The sequence below is a fragment of the Dromaius novaehollandiae genome, chromosome Z (assembly GCF_036370855.1).
Source record: "Dromaius novaehollandiae isolate bDroNov1 chromosome Z, bDroNov1.hap1, whole genome shotgun sequence".
In the NCBI taxonomy this organism is placed as follows: domain Eukaryota; kingdom Metazoa; phylum Chordata; class Aves; order Casuariiformes; family Dromaiidae; genus Dromaius; species Dromaius novaehollandiae.
Genome location: NC_088132.1, coordinates 82,732,226 through 82,752,747, shown reverse-complemented (window position 1 = coordinate 82,752,747; position 20,522 = coordinate 82,732,226). Strand labels below are relative to the sequence as shown.

Below are 20,522 nucleotides of genomic sequence, written 5' to 3'. Positions count from 1 at the left end.
GACCTTCCTGCACCCATGACCCTAAGAGAAGCAGAAAGAGTTCTCCAGGACGCAGAGCCCAGGCATTTTTACCTACTGTGTTACCCGAGCAGTTTCTTCCCTACTCCAGCAAACAAATACCGCTCTCCCTACGAATTTAACATTCAAGTCATACGCTTCTCCTCTCTGACAGTGAGATGGATTTGAATACTCAGGGGTGCATGCACAATGCAAAATATATGAGCAATGTATTACAAATACCCTATGTATTGCAGCAAACCACACCATTATTTCCCCAGGCATCTGGGTACTGGTAGAATTCCCTGCAAAAACCCACCAAACACTGTAGGGGTGGCTTCCAAACCCACCTCTGCTGGTGGGGTTACCAGTGCATGCACTGCTGGTTATGACTGGCAGCACTTTTCATTGCACTTCTCTTTTCTGTTATGCATCACCACACTGTCACCTCTCTGCTCTGATCTGCTAAGTAACCCAGACCATTGCATTTTTGCGTTGTTAGATCAACCTCAAGCCCGGGAAGTAACCTGCAGCTGGCTGAAGATCCCTGGAGAGGAAGAGTCTACTGCTTCCCCTGGCAGTCTGTCGCAGTGATTCATCACCTCACTATCAGACATAAACTATGTCCTTAGCCCCCAAACTGAGTTTGCATGGCTTCAGCTGGTACTATGTACATGAAGGGTTATGTGCAATACATCTTTAAAGGGGTTCACAAAGCAGAAAACCAATGTAACTGGGCCTCCGGACACTACCACAACACACAACACTAAGATGAGCATGTATTTCCTTCCTCTGCCCCATGTGTTCTTGTCACATATATCTGGACCCTCCCTCGCTTCCCATAGCGCTTTGCTTCTGGGCTCTGGCTTTTCTGTTCTCCTTCTCATCTTCACCAAGCTTCTCATTTTTGGCCCATTCCCCTTGTGGTTCCCCCCAGGGACATGAGCAGACATAGACCTGCTCTCTGCTGGTGACAGAGGTTTTGGTTCATCATCACAGCGACGTGGAGCAATTCCACAAAAGGAAAAGAAAAAGCAACTGTGCTACCTTAAGCCTGTCTTCAAAAGTAGCTCGTTCCAAAATCTTTTCGTTTAAATATGTTAGATACGGAGCAAGTGAGTTGCTCCATTTCCCTGACTCCTCCTGAGGCAAACTCTGCCAAGTGAAGGTTATGGGTTGACCGCATCAGTCTAAAAGTACCCACAGGGAAAGCAAATTAGCTAATTGAGTGCTCTTCGATCAGAAACAGCTACAGCATGATCTAATGGCTGGAAGTTGAAGCCAAACCAAGTCAGACTAGAAGCAAGGTACAGATTTTCAGTCACGAGGGTAATTAACCACAAGGGAAAATACTAGTAAAGGTTGATGGATTCTTTTGTCATGGGAAGTTTTAAAATCGAGATCAGATTTTTCTTTGCGTGATAAATTCTCCTTTTATTACAGGTACAAGCTTGGAAGCGGATATAATTCCAGGGAGACCCAAGGACTGATTCTCCCTCCTGACCTCAGTGAATGATCCGATGTCTTCCCGTGGGAAATGCTGTGTGCTGGGAAGCTGGGCCGGCTCCAGGCAAACTGCACTCACGGTCCCAAGCTGGAGAGGAGTGCACCGCTTGGGTAGTCCTCAATGGCATGAACATAAAAGCTTACTGTAGCCTACAAACCTAGGCCTGCTCTGCTCCACAATGGTTAAAACTGTGGCCTAGAATGTTAAAACCTGTTTGTTTTTCTTTAACATAAAAATAAGTTCCTGCTCTGCCATCTGGAAGAGGAATTATTCATTATCTTATGGAAAACAACCAACCTGCAGCCTCTGCACGGCGTGCCCCATGACGGCAGATGATGCCGCAGTTGGCCCGGTGTGCGCAGCACTTGCGTCCTCGTGGTAATCCAACATGATATGGCTCAGAAAAATTGCGGTAAACAGCATTTCCCCCCTGCCCAGTATTCTTCCAGAGCTACGTTCAGCTCTGCTGATGGAAAAATATTACCATAGCCTTGGGAGCACCGATCACGCAATAGACCTGCACAGTCACAGGAAGCTGGTACAAGGATTTAAATAAAGCCAGGTTAGATAACGGCACTAGGTTTTCCATGTAGCAAACACTGACAGCACAGACAGCTTTTACACCCACGATCATTTCCAGTCTGGCTACCTTCTCTCTCGTCTTCTCACAGGCAGATCTCACTAACGCTCTCCTAACACAGGCAAACATCACCAGACCATCTATCTGCGTATAGGTAACCAAACATGTAGAAATACCAAGAACGGAAGCAGACTACTCAGGGCTAATTAAGACTGAACATATTTTTTCATGACATATCCTATGGCTTCAGTGCAGCCCTTTCTGGACCGAAATACACATTGGAATCTCTTTAAAAAAATGATACCAAGTTAATTTAGAAACAAAAATAGCTTCAGATCCAAGCCTTGCTCTCAAGCCTTCCCATGCTATTTTTTGCAGTTTCAAGTATCATTTTCCTGCTTCTCCTCCGCTGCTATTCCCAAGGCAACTATCATGTGTAAGAACTGCTCAGACAATGTACAAAAGTGATAAATTCACTATGTCTAGGATAGGCATCAAGATCTATCAAAGAGCATAATAAAGAAACTGAAAAGCAAAGAAAAATGGTTTTTCTTCCTAATCTTTCTACAACACTGATTTTGTGTGTTGCTTGTAACATCAGTAGGAAAAACAATTTCAGAAAGAACAGTGATAGCGTTAAGTGGATTGCATTTCCCCCATGTCCCCATCACAGACGCAGTCTTGTTCTCATCACTTCATGCTGGAGTAGTGCAAGCCCTGAGCGTATCGAGTGAAGCTGGAATTACACAGAAGCACCTGTGTGGAGAGGGAGAAGACCTGGAGGTGCTCCAAACTTCCCGTCACAGAAGGCCAGAGCTTTTCTTCTGAGCTAGACTTCACAAGAGGAACCAAGAGCACGTCTGCTCCAGGCTGATGCAGAAATTCAAGTTCACATGTTTCCTTGTAGCTCCGCGCAGACTTACCAGCTGAGGCCTGGAAGCGTTTATGTGCGTAGCTGCAACGTGTGTCTCAGCCCGGATACGAGGCTGCACCTGAGCCTTAGCCGTTGGGTGCGTAACCACCGGGACAGCTCTGCACCCACCATTTAAACAAGGCCAAAGCAAAACACTACCGAACTTCAAAGGGAGCCGACGGAGGGGGGACAGCACTCAAAATTGAAACAGAAGAAAGCTTTCGGAATAATCCCGATGCAAAGGCAGGCTGGTTCCTCTTCAGAGCATTTTTCAAAATTTATTTATAAAAGGCAGCTAGGAGAGCCCTAGGAGGGGCTGAGGGGCATTGGTCCGGTTTACAGGAACGCTGTTCCTGGCACGGCGCAAAGCGCAATAAAAACGTCATTCCGCACGGCTCCGGAAACGTGACATGGATTCCCGTCATTTTTGGATCGGAGAATGCATTTATTTAATGAACTCAGACCACTAAATACTTGGCCAGAGGAGTGGGGAGAGCAGAATCAAATGAAGCACTAGCTGCGCGGGGGCCAGCTGTGCCGTGTTGCTCACCGTGCGGGGTGCAGGCCTCACTTGAGCACCTCGCGGGCAAAGCCCCCAAATATCAGCGCCGGCGATGTAGTAGAAATCTGCCGTGCAGGGCCCGTGCGGGAGAGCTCATTGACCATCTGCCTCGCAGCTAAACGCAGAGGGCAGTGACTTTGGTGGCTGTAGCTGAGGAGTGTTGCCTGTCCCCGTCTCTTTCGGAGATTTCCTCTTGATCCCACACCTGGGAATCTTCTTGTTTTACCGGATGAACCGGAAACTATGACATTGCCCCGACGAGCAAGCACAAAACAAAGACTTCAGAGGCTTAAGGGCCTTCTGGAGACGATTTACCAAGAGCTCTCTCCAAGAGGGCACTTCCTTAGCGGGCCATTCACGCAAATGAAAGCCGGGACCAACCTCGGAGGAATGCAAAGCGAGATCCAGGGGGAGAAAATGCCACGTTCGACTCCCAACAGGGACCGCTCGTCTTGGGAGGAGTGTTATTTCCGAATGACGATGGTAGTGATGCTTTTGCTGCGGGTCATTTCCTAGGAAATGGGAGCCAAGCCCCCGAGGCAGGGAGAAGGGAGCCGGAGCCATTTCGCTTGTGCTGGGTGCTAGACGGCACAGAGCTCACGCTCGGCCCATCGCAGGGGACAGGTTTTCATCCACAGCTTACGGATGCCTTGCAACGTCTCCGCGGATGGTACTTAGAGACTCAGCGAGCCTCCAGAGCCTGCCTCCGTGCAGGGACTTCATGCTTGAAGCCCTCTCAGACACCCTTCTCCGCTTTGCTGGGGGCTGCATCCGGCCAGAGCACGCTGGGCGGCTCCATCCACGGGCCACCGCCGGGGGCACCTTCCCGCCCCGTCTGCCACCTCACCCATCCTGGCAAAGGGCCCGATCGCCAGGGCTGAGCCTCAGGACCGCTAGCCCCAGCTCAGGGTGCTGCCCGCACCTCCTCCCGGCTCCTGGCACAGCCCACGGGCCCCCCCACGGCGATGGGGAGCAAAGGCTGTACCTGCAGCACCAAGTCAGGAGAGCAAACACGTGCCATCAAGCAGCACACACCTTTCTCGTGGCGTGGAGAAAGAGTTATGGTCAACCAGGAATAATCACCCTTGTTCTCCCCAGACGGCACGAAGCATATCTCTGCAGCTGGGCCTCAGTGTCCTACCAGAAGCCCCCCAAGGCATTAGATGGAGAAAATACTGCATTCCCAAAGTCCCCCTCAGGCCAGAGGGCCTCACCGATCCTCACCTTTGCATGGTGGGGATTTCCAACACCGAAATGCCCGAGCCTTCCCGAAGCTAATGGTCCTTCAGCAATGGCTCCTCTCCACCTCACTGGCCCCTGCCAAGAGGCCTCCACCTCTACGGGACGCATCCCACAGCAGGCCGGTACAAAAAGAGTCAGGACCTGCCTTAAAACTGGCACGGTGCTGCAGCAGCACGTTCACAGCACGTCAGGAGGGGATTCCTCGCCATCCATGCCGGTTCTGCAAGGGTCTCGGAGAGCTCCGACATCTTCTGCCTCCCGCCTTCGCCCATGAGGCTCAGGCAAATGAAAAACTGCTCCTGGGAGGCAGAGCGTGGCCGTGGCCCGTGGAGGAGGTCACAAGGATTTCCCCCCACCTACCTGAGGCTTCAGTCTCCCTCTCCTCACTAAAAGATGCCAAGGACCTGAACAAAGGGAACAAGCTCAGGCCTTAAATGAGCATGTCAGTTTGACAGGAGACTCAAAGAAATCTGAGAAACCAAACACAACCTCCGGCAAGCAGCGACAGCCCCAAATCTGCTGCAGAGAAATAAGTAACAGAGCAAAGCTCTCCACCCGCCAGCGTCAGGCACGGGATCAGCTTCTGCAAGGCAGCTAGAGCCCATCTCATACATATTCCCTTCGAGAAAATGCAACAACCTCACGATTTGGGTCCCCAAGAACATCCCCCATTGCTCTTTGCCCACTCCTCCAGCGCCAGAGCCTCCTTTTCCAGCTGACGGACCACCTCTTTCTGAAGCAAATTTTCTTCTGCTGTTGAGTCACTGTGTTCCCCCTCTGAACTCCTCTCTTTGCCTTAAACAAACTCCACAGAACAGGTAACTAAGTGCTCACCTCAGACATACACAGGCTAAGGAGTCTATCACTTTGCTGTCTCTTCACCCTAGTAAAGAGATTTAGCAATTCACCTTATTTCTGTATTGCAACCATTTTCGTTTTCTGCTCCAAACAGAATCACTGAACCCAAATAGCTCTGCTCTGACTAAAGTTCGTCCGTTCTTGCAGGGCAACGCACAGAACAGATGCAAGGCCAGATGCAGCTCTGTCCTCTGAAACGTTTATTATTTTTAAATTTAGTCCAGCTAGTCACTGCTATTTATCCCAATTTTTAAACCTTGATTTTGCTTTCTTCGTGCTCCACCGTCCCTTGTACCCGCCGCAAGGTGAGGGTGCTCGAGTGGTAACCGGCGCCTCACCTTCACGTCCCACGCCATCCCTCCTGACCGAGCCTGGGGCATTTCACGCCTGGCTGCCGGCTCCAAGCCATCGCTGCTTATCGGGGCGCGAGAGCCACGGCACGGGCGGACGGCTCTGCAAACGGGGATGGATGTACGGGCAGCTCCGCACGCGGCGGCAGCCTCCGAAGGAACGCGGACGCGGGCCCTGGCATGGAAAACTCAGGTCTGCCGGAGGCCGGCAGCAGCAAGATTAGAGATGTAGAAGGGGGCATCGCCGAGCGCTTTGAAGATGAAAATGAGATGCTTGAATTCAATAAAGAGGTGATCTAAGAAAGGGGAAACACTTGACTTTGGCTGTGTTTTACATAATGATAAGGATCTTAAGGAGGCCTGAGCTACCAGTATCTTAATTTCAGATGCTCCTCTGCTCACCGTTTAACTCTGATAGCACAGCAAAGTGTTCAGACCATAAACAGTGCTGACAGGGGGGAAAAAAGGATTAATTTGGAGATGTTCTGGAGGGATAAACAGCAGGATTAATGACTCCCAGGCGATGAAAAGAGTAGTGAGAAGGAGGAGAAAAAAGGCCACGTGGCTGTGTGATGACAGCATCAGTGAAGGCACAGGGCGAAAGGAGAGACCAGGGGATCCAGGTGACCGTCTCGTGGGTTTAGCAGTCTTCTCTACTGCTAGATTTGATATAATGTGCCCTAAAGAGATGTTTACAAGTATGTGAGTGCTCAGGAAATGTAGAAATGTGTTTTTCTGAGAAAGGAATGAATTTTAAGCCTTCAGGTCTAAACAGCCTCTGGGGTAGACCCAGATCTGAATGTGAACTTTGCAGCTTGAAATTCGTCCCGTTTGTTATTTGGGAATTTCAAGTGAACTGATGCCCATCAGTTACTCTAAAAACATGGAGAAAGGGTCTTCAGTGGCAAACACGTGACAAATGGCACGAGAAATGAAGGCAAGTTTGCTTTTCTTTGGAGCTGATCAAGTATTCCCAGCGTTTTCCAAGGCATGTCGCAGCACCGGAGTGCACTCCCTTTCCATGTACTTCCCAATTAAAGGGCTGCTGGCTGCAATTCACACAAACAAGACACGCTGCCAGGTAAAGACTATTACTCAGCCTGGTACATATACTTTTAAACTGTGTTTAAAACAGGTCACAGTCTACTGGAGCTGTTATTCGCCATTTCAGCACTTAGCAGGCTGGTTACCAGGGCTTGGGACTGGAGAACCATCGGGTCAGAGTAGCTGTAACCTTTCCGACAAACGACAACACACAACCTGCGACTTGTCATGCTGGCAGACCCCAGGCATCGGTCTAAGCGTATCCCAGCTGCAAAGACTTGCAAGCAAACTATTATGCTAGAGCTGTAATTCTGCGCTACCTTTGGAGGTTTGGATCTACCGGATCTTTTTAGCAATGAATTACCCACAGAGAAAAGAGCACGATTTAATCTGTTTTGGGGCAGCTCCACACTAGTGCCTGCTGGCACGATCAGCAGTCAGGACGTAAGGACTGCTGCTCTGATCAGTCCCATCTGGAAGCAGGACAGGGGCTCAGCAGCTTCAAATTTGGTCTTCTCCCGGTCTTCTCCCTCTTGCCTTCTGAGGCAGGGCAGCGTATGAAACACAAGCAGAGCAACGAGCTTATAAATCTCCATGAGCAGATGAGGAAATCAGAGGTTGAAAGAGAAACAGAGGAAGGAATTGATTTTTCTCCACCATCTGAGGAGAGCTGGAAAGCAAACGCAGGACTGAATGAAGCCCCAGCCTACGTCCTCCTGCCGTCGCTCCTCATTTCTGCTGCGACTTGGATTCGAGTTGCTCTACCACCACGGCATTAACCACGGGAACACCGCAGCCTTCCCCAGCGTTTTACCCTAACGAAATGGAGGTGGAACCCAATGGATGACGCCCGGCTCGGATGAGACCAACTGCAGACCACGACCCGCTCCCTCCGGCTTGCATCGTGGTGGCAGGAGGGACGGCGCGACCGGCACCAGCTGGGAGCTCCCCCCGGCACGTGGAAAACATGGGGCGGTCGCACAGCCATGACTGGATTTAAGCATATGGTGCCTGCTGCAGTTGGCAAATACAGTCCTCCCCCACCAACAGAATTTACTAATAACTACTGTGATGCAGAGAGCATGTGTGCTGGCAGCTCCCGACAGTTAACACGAGCCTGTGCTGCTATATTAGGCTCTGTTCTGCGGTCATAGATATTTCTCACTGCACAATTCTGGGTTCTGCCTTTTGTTGGGGTTTTTTTTGCCTTTTTTTCCCCCACGCTACAGTCTCTCGGCACTGGGAGGAACTAGGAAATATTAAAGCAGTGGCATTTTGCAAAGGTGCATCCCACAAAGAAGCTGCAGCCCTTACCATCCAGCCTGACAGCTCCTTCCCCCAGCACTGGCTGCTATTGAGCCAGAGGAGAATTGCTTAGAAATAACAGTAATTCTGCAGCAGAAATGGACAGACAACTCCTAACATTATCTTGCAGGCTTTGACTGGATGATACTCTTCAAATTGGTTGCTTTCTGTATTCACATAGCACTGCCTTATTTGGAGCATTTTTTTCCATGAGTTACCCTCTCTCAGGAAAGGCCTTTGAATGCACCTGACTATAAAAACAAAAAAAACAAAAAAACCACACACTTAGAAAGCCAGGAGCCTCTTCTTGAGCTGGGTAGTAGCCACCAGGTACGGAAGAGAGCACAGAACCAGCAGCCAGGCCTCCGTCCCCATGTCTCCCGGAGAGGGGCCGGCTGCAGAGGTGCTCGGACTCTCCACTAATGCAAGGAGCTACCGTGATGTGCCACTTCACCATCTTCTTTCACCTTAATCCGGGTTTGTTCTTCCCCCAAATCCCAAACTCAAAACCAGAACAGATCAGGACTCAGCTTTAGGGTTGTGAGATCATCTTTTCTCCATTTTTTTCTTGCTCTCCTTCCTTACCTTCGCTTGTAAAGCAACACCAACTGACCCAGAGCCGTATCAGACAGAAACCCACTGATCCTTAGATGCAAAGCACATTTAAACCCTATCACAAACATGAAAATCAAGGCAGACTGGCAATCCTGCATACAAAAGTCCAGCTAAAGAAAAAGATTTTATCCTACCATCTTAAAATACCAAATAGTAACTTTAACCGGAAACCGGCTGTGGATTGTATCATGTCTCCTTGCGCGGACCACGTGATGTTTTGCTCTCTCTTGGAACCACAGCAATCTGTGATCAGGCAGCGAAGAACCGTGTATCTTGGCAGGTCAGAGAGCGCAAGAATAAATACAGCAGAACCGGCAGGATCTAGCAGCAGGGTAGCTAAAATGAGTGGTGTTTGCAATGTCCCACTAGCACAGACACCTTTTTTGCAGCATGTAGCGTCTATCTGAGAAGCAGCAAGTTCATTAAACTTCCAGGGCTCTAAAGCTCCTGCCTGGATGGCATTAACTGTAATGGCCTTCAAAATCAATGAGAATCAGGACTCTGTACTACAGAGAGTTCTCACCCATTTTCATTGCCTTTAACCCTTTCACACAGAGTAAAGCAGGCTGCAGAAAAGGAAAAATCTGGTCACTGAGTGCTCCAAGCCATGTAGCAACTAGACAGTACCCAGAGTAGCTGAATCCTAAATCTATTCGTGTTTTACTTTGGTTCACCCTCTTGCCAGCATTTTCCAAATACGAGTAAATCAGAGCTGTATAAGTCCGGCATCCACCAAGCACCCAGCGATGGTGCTGTGCTACCGCCTCCACCGTTCAACCTTCGCTAGGACACCACTGCTTTTCCCAAAGCGATAGTTTCAGCTCTCCCCAAAGCTACACCCTGCCTCCTGAAAACGAGATGTTCAAGTCCTCAGCAATGGATCTATATTGCACGCATCGGCCCGGTCCCTGTGTATCTACACTGTAAAGTAATGCACGGCAAGTCGGAGCCCACCCTCAGGACATGCCCTGCACTTGTTCTTGCAAGCAGAAATCCTTAATTCAGGCTCCATAACTCACTGGGGCAGCGAGCCAGCGCGGAGGCTGCTCCTCAGCGTGACCCAAGCGCTTCTGCTTTCTCCTACACCGCTTGGACACAGTTCCTGGCCAAGGCCACTCTGCGACACCTCCCAGACCCAGGCCTGGCACACGCTCACCACCGGGGCTTTGGGCTTCGCGTCCTCTGCCAACACTTACAGGCAAGAGGGCACAGGCTGCAAAACTGCTTCAGTGCAATCATTCCCGTCTGTCTCATCCATTTCAGGAGGCAATCGCTCAGCTGAGTTACCATCTTTGTAAAAGGATTGTACTGAACCCTCCCCAAAAAGCTTCCTGTAAGTCTCCAAGACAACAAAAAGGGAATGAACAAATTTGCTTTAAGCAGCTCATGGGCATCATAACACATCCCGCAGACTTCTGTGGCTTGTGTCCAACCAATGGACCAGGAAACTGAGGCACTCCACAAATGCATCCTCAATTAGGCCAGAAACCCAGAAGTTCCTATCTACTGAGCTTATACTAGGGCCACAATCTGATCTCAGCGCTCCTTGCAGATTTGGCATCCCTGCTCCCAGGATCTCAGCGTACCTGGCTCCCCGTAGCACCAGCTCCGCTCCGGAGCCGGCTGTCAGAAGACAACGCGGCCTGCCTCTGTCGGATGCTCCCTCTGATTCTGGTCTTTGCTGAGCAGTGCATCGTGCCGCAGAGCATCACGTACCCTGCCAGGGCCACTCTCCAAGGCAGCTTCATACAGCAGCAGCTCCCACGGTCCAGCACGCCAAAGTTTAGCTGTTTCCTTTGCCCAGCTCCCCCAGCAAACCTATCAGGAGCTGTTCGTAGCTCGTTTGTCCTCTCTGCCTTGCCTACTCCTTTTGTGAAGACAGCAGAGAACGGCGTTACTCACCCCCTTCCCTTCGACAACACATGCTTTACAGCCGTTGTCACTCACTGAGAATTTACTGTTGGCACCGGTGATACGTCACAGCAACACGGTTACTGCGATTCTGCCTGGAGCCGCAGGCAACCTCTGGTCCCGAGCCTGGTGCCTTCACCAGCACTTCATCCTCTCGCTCCCGGCCACCATCCTGAGCCATAACACCCTGTGGATCCTCCATGTCAAAAGACTGGGTCCAAACGGGCATTAGAGGTCTCCTAGCCTGCCTGTAGCAGTGTGTGGCCAAGCAGATGCAGTGAGAAGACGTCTTTTAACAGGAAGGAACAGTGGATGGACCAACCTATGAACCCTTATACCGCCCTCAGCACCACTGCTTTGGCCATCGCAAAACGCACTAATTATTGACCACGGGAGACGCAGCAGCAGCATACACTGAGCAGGAACTGGGATCTCGTTGCTTTTGTACTGAGAAATCAACAGACTGGCAAATACGTATCTTCAGCAGCTCACAGGAGGTAACATATGAGGGTTGTCTCTGCCGTAAGGAAATCTACGGAAGCAGACATAACTTACCAACAAGAGCTGCATGCCAGAAGACAGGACAGATCCAGCAAGAGAGAAACCGCACTGCGGAGTGAGTAGATGCAAAAAAAAAAATTTATAGGGCTAAACCTGACGTTTCCTACAGACATAAATCCCCGAGGGGGTGAGCTGAGCGCCGAGCACGGAGCGAACGCGCAGGCTGCTGCTCCCCGGCGTTGCTCCCAGAGGACCACGTGCAGTGGAGCTGGCAGGGATGCAGCGGAGCTGGCAGGGATGCTCTCCCATCTCCCCCTTCTCCATCCTTCCTTACGACAGGCCTCCTCCAGCTCCTGCTTCCACCCATGGCACATCCAAATCCCGATGCTGTTTTTCCATACGTCTCCGCGCTTGAGCGTTTCCCTCTCAGCTCTCACCACGTGCCTTCGAGCAGGGCCTCCGACCACTGCTCTGGCACCGCACCCGCAGGCTCCCCCCTCGCTTGGAGCCCACCTCGCGTGTACGGCAAGGTCTCTGCTTCGGGGTGCCTTCACAGCCACAGACATGGTCAGTTTATCGCAGAAAATAATAAAACATCTCCCTGCAGCTGGTGCCAAATCCTGGGAGTTTCCCTTGGGAGGCAAATACCGGCTCTCCCCCGCGCTCAGCCTAGCAGCCACGCAGATAACGTAAGCACAACACGTCTCGCATCCCCTCCCTCGCTGAAATCGGCTCCTGCTTTCATCCTGCCGGCTCGGACGCAATTGCAAACGGAGAGACCGAGCAGCAAGGGCGTCTGCTCTGCTCGCCGGCGCTGGGAGCCCGGGGAGAGCGGGCTTCAGCAGTACTGGGGTTGCACACCCACGGATCTGTGCTGCCCAGAGCCCGTTGGCGGCCTCCTGGGACGGCACGCTGGTATCGTCGGCGCTGACGGCAATCCGTGAGCACCTCTTCAATAACACGCTGATGCTGTTGAAGACCACAGCCTGCTTACCACCCGCTGCTGACGCCTCACGATCACTGTGAAAACCCAGTGATTCATCTCCTCCTGGGCTTTCCTACGGCCTCTGGGGTTGGAGATGCTTCACACCCAACCAGCTTGTACGCTCCGACTCCTCAGGGCATGCCCGGCCTCCCCGCCTCAGTAGGTGCACGGCTCCTCGGTGGGGTTATCCATCAGAGGATGGCGAAAACAAACAGAAACTGTCTCCTGCTGCCTAGTGCCTCGAACACCCCAAACCTGACAGAGGAGCAGTGACTGAACCCGGGTCCTCACCATCTAGGACGGGAGCAGCAGGCTGTGGCCCGTTCTACAGTACGAGCCCTGCAGCCAGCTTTTGTCTCAAAAACCATGAAACGCCTTGAATTCAAGCCAATGCACAGGAAGAGCTTTAAATAAATTGTAAGAAAGGAAAACATTTTCTTACACAGGCTTGTCTCAAGCAGATCTCAGAAAACAAAAAGCATGCTGCTAGCGACTGTCTAAAAAGACCAATTTAAGCAACATGGACACCAGCTCGGTACAGCAACGCTGACCTGCTCTAACAGTCCACATGCGATCAACCCTGCGCGTAGCCCACACCTCCTACGCTAGGCAAAATAATTCTGCAAGAGGATCCTGCAGCAAATACCTTCTCTGGCACTGCAGAGCCCTCGCTGAGCCGAGGGCAGACCAAGCCCACGTACTGAACAAAACAGCATCTCTCTTGGGGAAGCGTACATCATCAGACGGCGAAAGATGCTTGGACAAAAAAAGGACAAAGGACCAAACCAAGCTGCACAAGCAACCTCGATTGCGGCAGTTCCTAGGTTTGGGAAACACTTGTATAGACTGGGTGTCTTCCCAGCTGCAAGGCCACTCTCAACCGTGCCACAGCTGGAGGGGACGCTGGGGGAGTTTCACTAAGCCACTATCAGAGCATTTGCTCAGCAATGCACATACAGCACTAATGAGCCTCATCCCACTGTAAGCTCGTCCCAGAAGAGCTGCGGTTTTAACAGTGCAATCGAGCGGAGGAGGGACAGCAGAGAAATTGTCTTCTCTGATCTCTCTGTAGAGGAACATACAGGCAGAGAGACAGCAGCAAATCTGATCGGCATCACAAGATCCGGTTCCCGGCTGTGCAATGGCTGATGCCAGCTAGGACGTGGAGTGAAATGCTGGAAGAAGAAACGTTCTGCAACTGAAAAACCAAGGACACTTGGCACAAAAACAAGGATAAATACAAATACAATGTCTACCAACAAGAGTCAGATACCCTTTTCACATACTTCTGTTGCAGAGGTGAATGACAGCTCATGTTTTATGAAAGAGGCAAAGCAAGAAACACCAAGTTTAGTCATTTAAATAAAACAAGCAAACACACAACCCCCATAGCCATTAAGAAAAGCAGCAGCCTGATATAAAGTGGTAAAAAAAAAATCTGAATGGCACTTGAAGAGCTATGGTGTCCTGCTCCTCACTTTGCAGAGCTCGAAAACTGTTCTGCCCTGAACCCACGGTGTGCTTGGGAGAGCCAAACCCATGAACTAACGCCCAGGAAATACCTCCTGGCTTAGAAAAGAGAACGTGAACACTAGCAGCAAGAATCCTAATAGCATTTACAGGTGCCCTGACGAGGCTCAGTGAACAGTTTCTCCTGAGAAGAAACACTGTGGTCCTGTTGCTTCTGTTACACATGTGCACACACTGGGGGACTGAAGCAGCACAAATGCAGGCAGCAAACACTCAGGCTGCTGAATCTCCTCCCACGGCAGTGTTAAATGAGGAACGAGCCAGGGCTCAACTGGTACAGCATGACCGCAACCAAGATCGCTGCCCACAAGAGTGGAGGCGACCACCCGGCTGGCTCCTCACAGGGCCGGGAGCAAGAGCACCCAGGCGATTTGATTTCAACACCTGCCCATCCTGAACAGCAACTCGCAAAAAGAGAAATAATCTTGGTGAGTTTGTGTCACATACCTTATGTGAGTAATGCTGATCCACAATTCTGGCTAGCCCAAAATCGCCAATCTTCAACACCAGGTCCTCCGTGCTGATGAAAATATTGGCCGGCTTCAGGTCTCTGTGGAGCACGTTGGCCGAGTGGATGTACTTCAGCCCTCGGAGCAGCTGGTACATGAAGAGCTTGGCGTGCTCCTCGGTGAGCTTCCCCTGCTCCAGCAGCCGAGCCAGGTCTGTCTCCATGTACTCCTGAACGATGTACACCATGTTAAACTTGAAAAAGTCTCCACGCAGGTTGGTCCCCTTTGGTCCCAGCACGTCATACACCTTCACAATGTTGTCGTGGTCCAGCCTGCGGATGATCTTGATCTCCCGGAAGGCGTGTTTCATACTCCGCGCGTCGCTGATGGTGATCTTCTTCACTGCAACTTTGCGGCAGCTCTTGCTGTCAAGGGCTGACAGCACCAGTCCATTCGCACCGAAGCCCAAGGGCCGGAAATTAATGAAGCGGCAGCCTAGATCGTACCCGTACATGCTGGCAATACAGTCGCACTTCTCTGCCATCGCGGGCTCCGTCCTCTTTCACCTTTTCTTCTTCTTCACTTGAAAAACTGGGAGAGTCAAAGAACTTCCAGATCACAAATGCATTTTGAAATAAAGCAAGTCATTACTACCCACAGATGCTTGGGGGATTTCTTGCTCTGAGCCCATGATTACAAGATGAGAAGGTTCCTGACATGCAGACACACTAAAAATAGATATGAGCGCGCGCGCACACACACACACACACACACACACACACACACACACACACACACACACAAATAAAATGTTTTAAACCAGATAAGGAATCAAGGGGTAGAGGAGACTTTCCAAACAGCGTGGGTATTTCAAATGCGGTGAAGAAGTAGCTCTCTCTATCAAAACACAGCAAGGTGATTTTTCTTGTTACTAAAAGATCAGCACTACTACATTTTTCAGCCACTTTCTTGTTTTTCTTCCCTGAAGTCTCCAAGACAATGCTGAAATGCTGAGCTTGCTCGTGCTGACAAATGGGCTGTCCCGTCGCCTGGCCCTGCAGCCTCAGTCCAAGGGCAGGCGCCCGGCGGCGCGGCCAGCACTGAGCCCACTGCGGCGGGGCAGAGTCCAGAGCCACCCCATAGCCCCTTCGCTGCCCTGACAGCCTTTCTGCCTGCGAGATGCGACAGCGTCACGCGGACCAGCGAAGCGCATCCAGGGGCTGGACCTGCTCCTCGGAAATCAGCACGGCTTTGCTGTTCTCATCGTCCCCGCTGCTTTGCGGACGGACCCCATTTTCCTGCCGGCAGGTATCGATCTGGACAGACATGAACGCTTCTTGGACTGCAACTCACTTTCTATCAGCTGGGCTCAGCGCAGGAGGTTTCCTCATTTGCGGCCCCAACACCTCGCCCTTGCATGTCGTCCCTTGGCGAACCCAAGCGTCGCTCGACCTTTAGAGCCGGGTGGAACGCTTATCGCTGGGGGAGCTCCCTGCATCGTGCCGTCTGGCTATCCCTCAGCAGGCCTCGGCCCGTGTGCTGCAAGAAAAGAAGAGATTGGCTCGTTTGATATTAACACTGGATAGGCACTTGCTATGTAAATGCTTTCTTCCTGAAGGTTAAACACCAGCAAAACTGCGACCTTTGGGAAATGCGTTAGTTATGCCCTCCAAACACACACATCCTTACCAGCATTTTTCAGATGGTTAATCTTCCCTTTTTGTGCTGAAATACAGAGAACTCGTAACGCTTGCTTTTCATTTTGTAGGGTTTTTTTTAAATCTGTTTGAAATTTTTATGGGGTGATTTGCAGAAGGCTAAGGCTGAACAACACACTTATGTCTCCAACTGCCCACTTAGCACAAACGTGCTCAACTGAACTGCAAGAAAATTACATGAGCAGTACATGAGGTGTGCAAGGCATTTTCTGCTAAGCAACTGGGGGTGAAGAATGCCATGGCTTCCTTCAGTTTGCAACGAATGTGACTTTGGCTTGAAAACAACAATTTCCCAAGGTGTTTTTTTTGCTCTTTTGTATGTAAATGCAAGGGAAAAGTGCTCCCAACCAACACGTGACTTGCATCTGTATCAGCTAAGGTAAGTAAAAAAATTGCCTCAGTTGTCAAGCTACAATAAAGATCTCACATTTCTGCAGCCGCTTTCATCCGAGAGGAACCTAACGTGATTTATAAGCTTTACCGATGGGTAGGTGAACAGCACGAAAAAGAAACCCTCCACCTGCCGCTGGAACAAGCCCCGCTCAGGGACGCGACCCAGGAGCTGTACCCAAATACAGGAGCCCGGCGTGGTCTCGTCAGCCCGTCAGGGCTACCAGTGCCCTAACAGGCGGTCGAGCACGCCGTCGAGAGCCCCGACCTGCTTTCCGAGAGCTTTGGAAGCAGCAAGGTCGACCCAGATCAAGGGCTCAACGCCCACCGAATTGAAGGTCCCACAGTAAAGCTCAGTGTCAGCCTGTGGATCCCCCCGGCTTCGCGCCTGCAAACGCGGGTAGCTGCCAAGCTCTCACGTCACACTGACAAACCACTTGGTTTCAGCGTAGTTATAAAGAAAGAAGCTCACGGCTTTATCCAGATCAGGGTGCAAGCGCAGGCTAACGACGCAGCTCGTTTCCCCTCCAGAAACGCTAATGGTACAGCATGTTCCAGGGACAGGAGGAGAACAGCTTCATTAAGACGGACGACTCGTGTCATGCTGAGCACGGGGATTTGCTGCTCATCAGCAGAGGCCGAGACGGCAGGTCACACGCTCGGCGCGGTGGAGCGCAGCTCTGCACGCAGCCCGCGCTGGGAGGGCAGCAATCCCTCTGCTCCGCGTCCACTTTGCCAGCGATAAAGATGGGCTGGGAAAACCTGGCGGGAGAATATGAGTTGACTTCATTTCTCACCATTTCCTTCATAAGGGGGGCAAATAATTCCACATCAGCCAGGCCAGCTTTGCTAAGCCAATGCACGTGGCGTTGCTCCCGGCTGCGGTCGGGGGCTCCAGAGCCTGGAGGAAGGAGCAAAACACAGCCCTCGGCCAAGCGAAACAGGCCTCCTCGGCTGGGGCAGCCGACGTGCAAGGGCAACGCCGCGGAAAGAGATGAGCGGCAATGCCAAAGGGACCCCTCTGCCCCTCTCTCTCCGAAGCCTGGCTTTGCTGCAGGCTCACTGTGCGGCCATGGGAAGGCCGTCCCTCTTTTCCTGCATACATGTAAGACCCCTTGGGGTAATCCTCTCGGACACACAGGTAACCCACTGCACTTACACGGGGCCCAAATATTAATGACGCGAAGGCAAGGCAGGCAAACCATTCTCTTTCTCACCTTACTTTGCAATTGTCATTTAGTTATAATTAGAGGTGAACTCCACAAGTCATAAGGAAGCTACAGTAACGTGAGACCTGCTACAGCATCTGACATTAAGCAACTGATGGGATGGGCGAAAAGCCTTTTTTATTTTTTTTTGAAAATCACAAAAAGCAAATTTTGGCAGCCCTTCCTTGGACAATGAATCCAGCATCCCTCCTCTATCCGCCAGGACACCGGGCTCCAGCCGCGACCCCTCCGCAGGTCCAAAGCTCTCAGCCGCTGTCAGGAGAACGGAGCAGGTCAGCAACTGGCTGGGGTGGACCGATCCCCAGCAGCTCCTGCTCTGCTGTAAGGAAGCCAAAAGACACATTTTTTCTGAATTGCAGTATATGAAAGCATACCCAAACACGATGCGGCCTTCAGGCTCTTGGCAGGAGACTGACACCGTCTCCCAGGGAGAACAGCCGCGGGATTACTCGCAAGAGTAAAGCACTGGACACACGGGAAGCGCACGCACGTGCCTGCTGGATAACTCGAAACGAAGGCTGCATGCTTCGGCAGTCGCGTTCTGGCCTTCTTCCCCATGACACCCAAGTCTTAAATCGTTACGACAGAGTCAAATACAAATCGCAAATCTGGAAAACCTGTTTGCACTTTATTCACGAATAGGTTCCTGGCAATCGCTAAGCGCGGTAGGTGACAAGACACTGACGGCCTCTAAATATTTTAAGAGCTTCCAAACAAAAGGCAATCTGCATATATAAGTGCAATGCAGTATAATTAGTTCATCAAATATACTCACTAGCCAAGTGCTTGTCTTTCTAGCTAGACCATAAATCGTCAGACATATACTGGGCAGCCTTAAAAAATCAGTGTCCTTCAGAGAGATGGTGCTGTCCCTCATAGAGCTCCTCAGCAGCGCATTGCACAGTGTCACCTAGGGATCTGCACTGTCCGTGGCAGCGAGGTGTCCAAGGAGAGCCTTCAAGGTCCTCTACTTTGTCCCAACTCTGCTTGCCCTGATGTCCGTGGATATGTCACTACTGGCTATTCTCAGAGAAACGCAACCCACGCTTTGGGTGCTCTCCCTGCCCTGCTCTGCCCTGCCAGGGGCACCTACAGGCTGCAGGATCTGCCAAGGTCTGAACTGTATTTTGCAGAGCAGCACTAAACTGCAGGACCCCTCTGGCCCTCACATAGCTGCAAATGTCCTGCCAAGCTCTCCCCACCGGTCCTTGGCACTCTGTGCCGGACTGCTACCTGCTCCCGAAATCCAGGGAGCATGGCCATTTCCCCGCTGCTGCCGATGGCACGCAGGAAGCTTTCCAGTAACTCAGCCCGCTCCCCGTCGCCCCGACAGCACCCAGCGGCTTCTGTCCACGCTCGAACACACCCACACCGGGTCAGCTCACCTCTCTGCTGCTCGTGCCACGCACCCGCTGCCCACCACCGAGCTCACGGCCAGCGTGCCTACGGCAGCCACGCACTCGTGCTGTTCAGGGTCTTGTCCCAAAAGCCCAGTTTAAAAGGTCTCCTTGTCTTTTCTAATGGTATTCAGGGCTTCTTATTCACAAAGTACCATAGAAAGACCCTTGCCATACTCCTTGCTCTACTGCGAGAAACACACAGCAATTAAGGGTCAGTTTTCTTAATTATTTTGATCATTTTCAGGTGCTTCTGTTGTTTCTGCTTCTGACTTGAGGCCTCTTCAACCTGGCTTTCAAGAGCACCAGATACTGGTGGAGGAGAAAGTGCTCAGCACCTTCAAATCGCTGCCCCTGGATGTCTCCAGTTGGCTATTCACCACTGCACACAGACTCAAAAGCAGAAACATGGCCAAACCCCGGGAAGAAGTGGCCACAGCTTCCAGGCCAAGCGGTTTCCCCATGTGAGGTCCTCGGGCCGGTGGTGCCTGCAAGGCTGTGCCACAGGGGTGCCACTAGCCCCCAGGCCCAGGGGAAGCAGTAACATTCCCAAGGGTGCTGGACGTGGGAAGTTTGACAGTGGTCTGTTGTTGCAAAATGTGGGACTCACTTCACTGGATGGCTCCGCTCCCCAAAGCGGCGCAGAACGGAGAAGTTCTGCTCCTATGCAGCTCCTGGGCCACTTCCCAGAGACGCTGTTTGATCCTACCCGGTTCACCCCTGTAGCAGTCAGGAATAACACCTTAAAGCCTGCGTGAAAGGAGAATTAGTCCGCTGACGCACTACTTTTGGGAGATAAGCCTAAAAGACACATGAAATTCCAGTTAATAAATTCCAATTTGTGCAGATGTTCCTAACACACAGGGCGGGGGCAATTTTAGCCACATTTATAACTCCCAAGTCAGGCGTTTGCTCATGCTCAAGCAACGGAGAGAGCTCTACTCACCTCCTCTGCTTCCATTCTCAGGCAGCTTTCTAAGACCAGAAGATGAACTGCCTTCCTGGACTGCCCGACTATCCACTAATAACCGGGGGAGCTTACCCAAATAGCTAAAGCCATATCCCACCTTCTGGAAAGACAGTGTTAGTTCCACCCTTGGCAACAAGCTCAAAGTGAGTGACGGGATCTAAGATCAGGGAGTCTAACTGTGCTGGTGATCTTTACAGCACTCCTTCCTATGCCTCTAACTATGAATTTTTATGAGGCTTCCTTCACAATGAAGACAGCTCTCCAGTTAGATTTTGACACATAATGATCAGCCAGCCCTTTAGAAAAGCCTCAAGAATAAAAGATGCAAAAAATTCATCAAAAGGCAAAAAAATACATACATATATGCCCCAAGCGCCCACAGCCTGGCTGGCAAGGAACGGCAGCATGTTTCTCATGGGGAGACCTGCCCCACAAGCACTTTGCTTCACAGAGCTGAGACTCCCTACGC

General features: G+C 51.3%; 1 protein-coding gene across 1 annotated transcript in view; it reads right to left on the bottom strand.

Annotated features, from left to right (window-relative positions):
* LOC135324654 (mitogen-activated protein kinase 4-like) overlaps positions 1-20,522 on the bottom strand; it is a 70,946-nt gene that overhangs the window by 21,929 nt on the left and 28,495 nt on the right. Inside the window, exon 2 of the mRNA XM_064501336.1 lies at positions 14,348-15,888. Within this exon, the coding sequence (XP_064357406.1) occupies positions 14,348-14,893 (546 nt within the window). The 5' untranslated portion in view covers positions 14,894-15,888. The remainder of the gene's footprint in view (positions 1-14,347; positions 15,889-20,522) is intronic.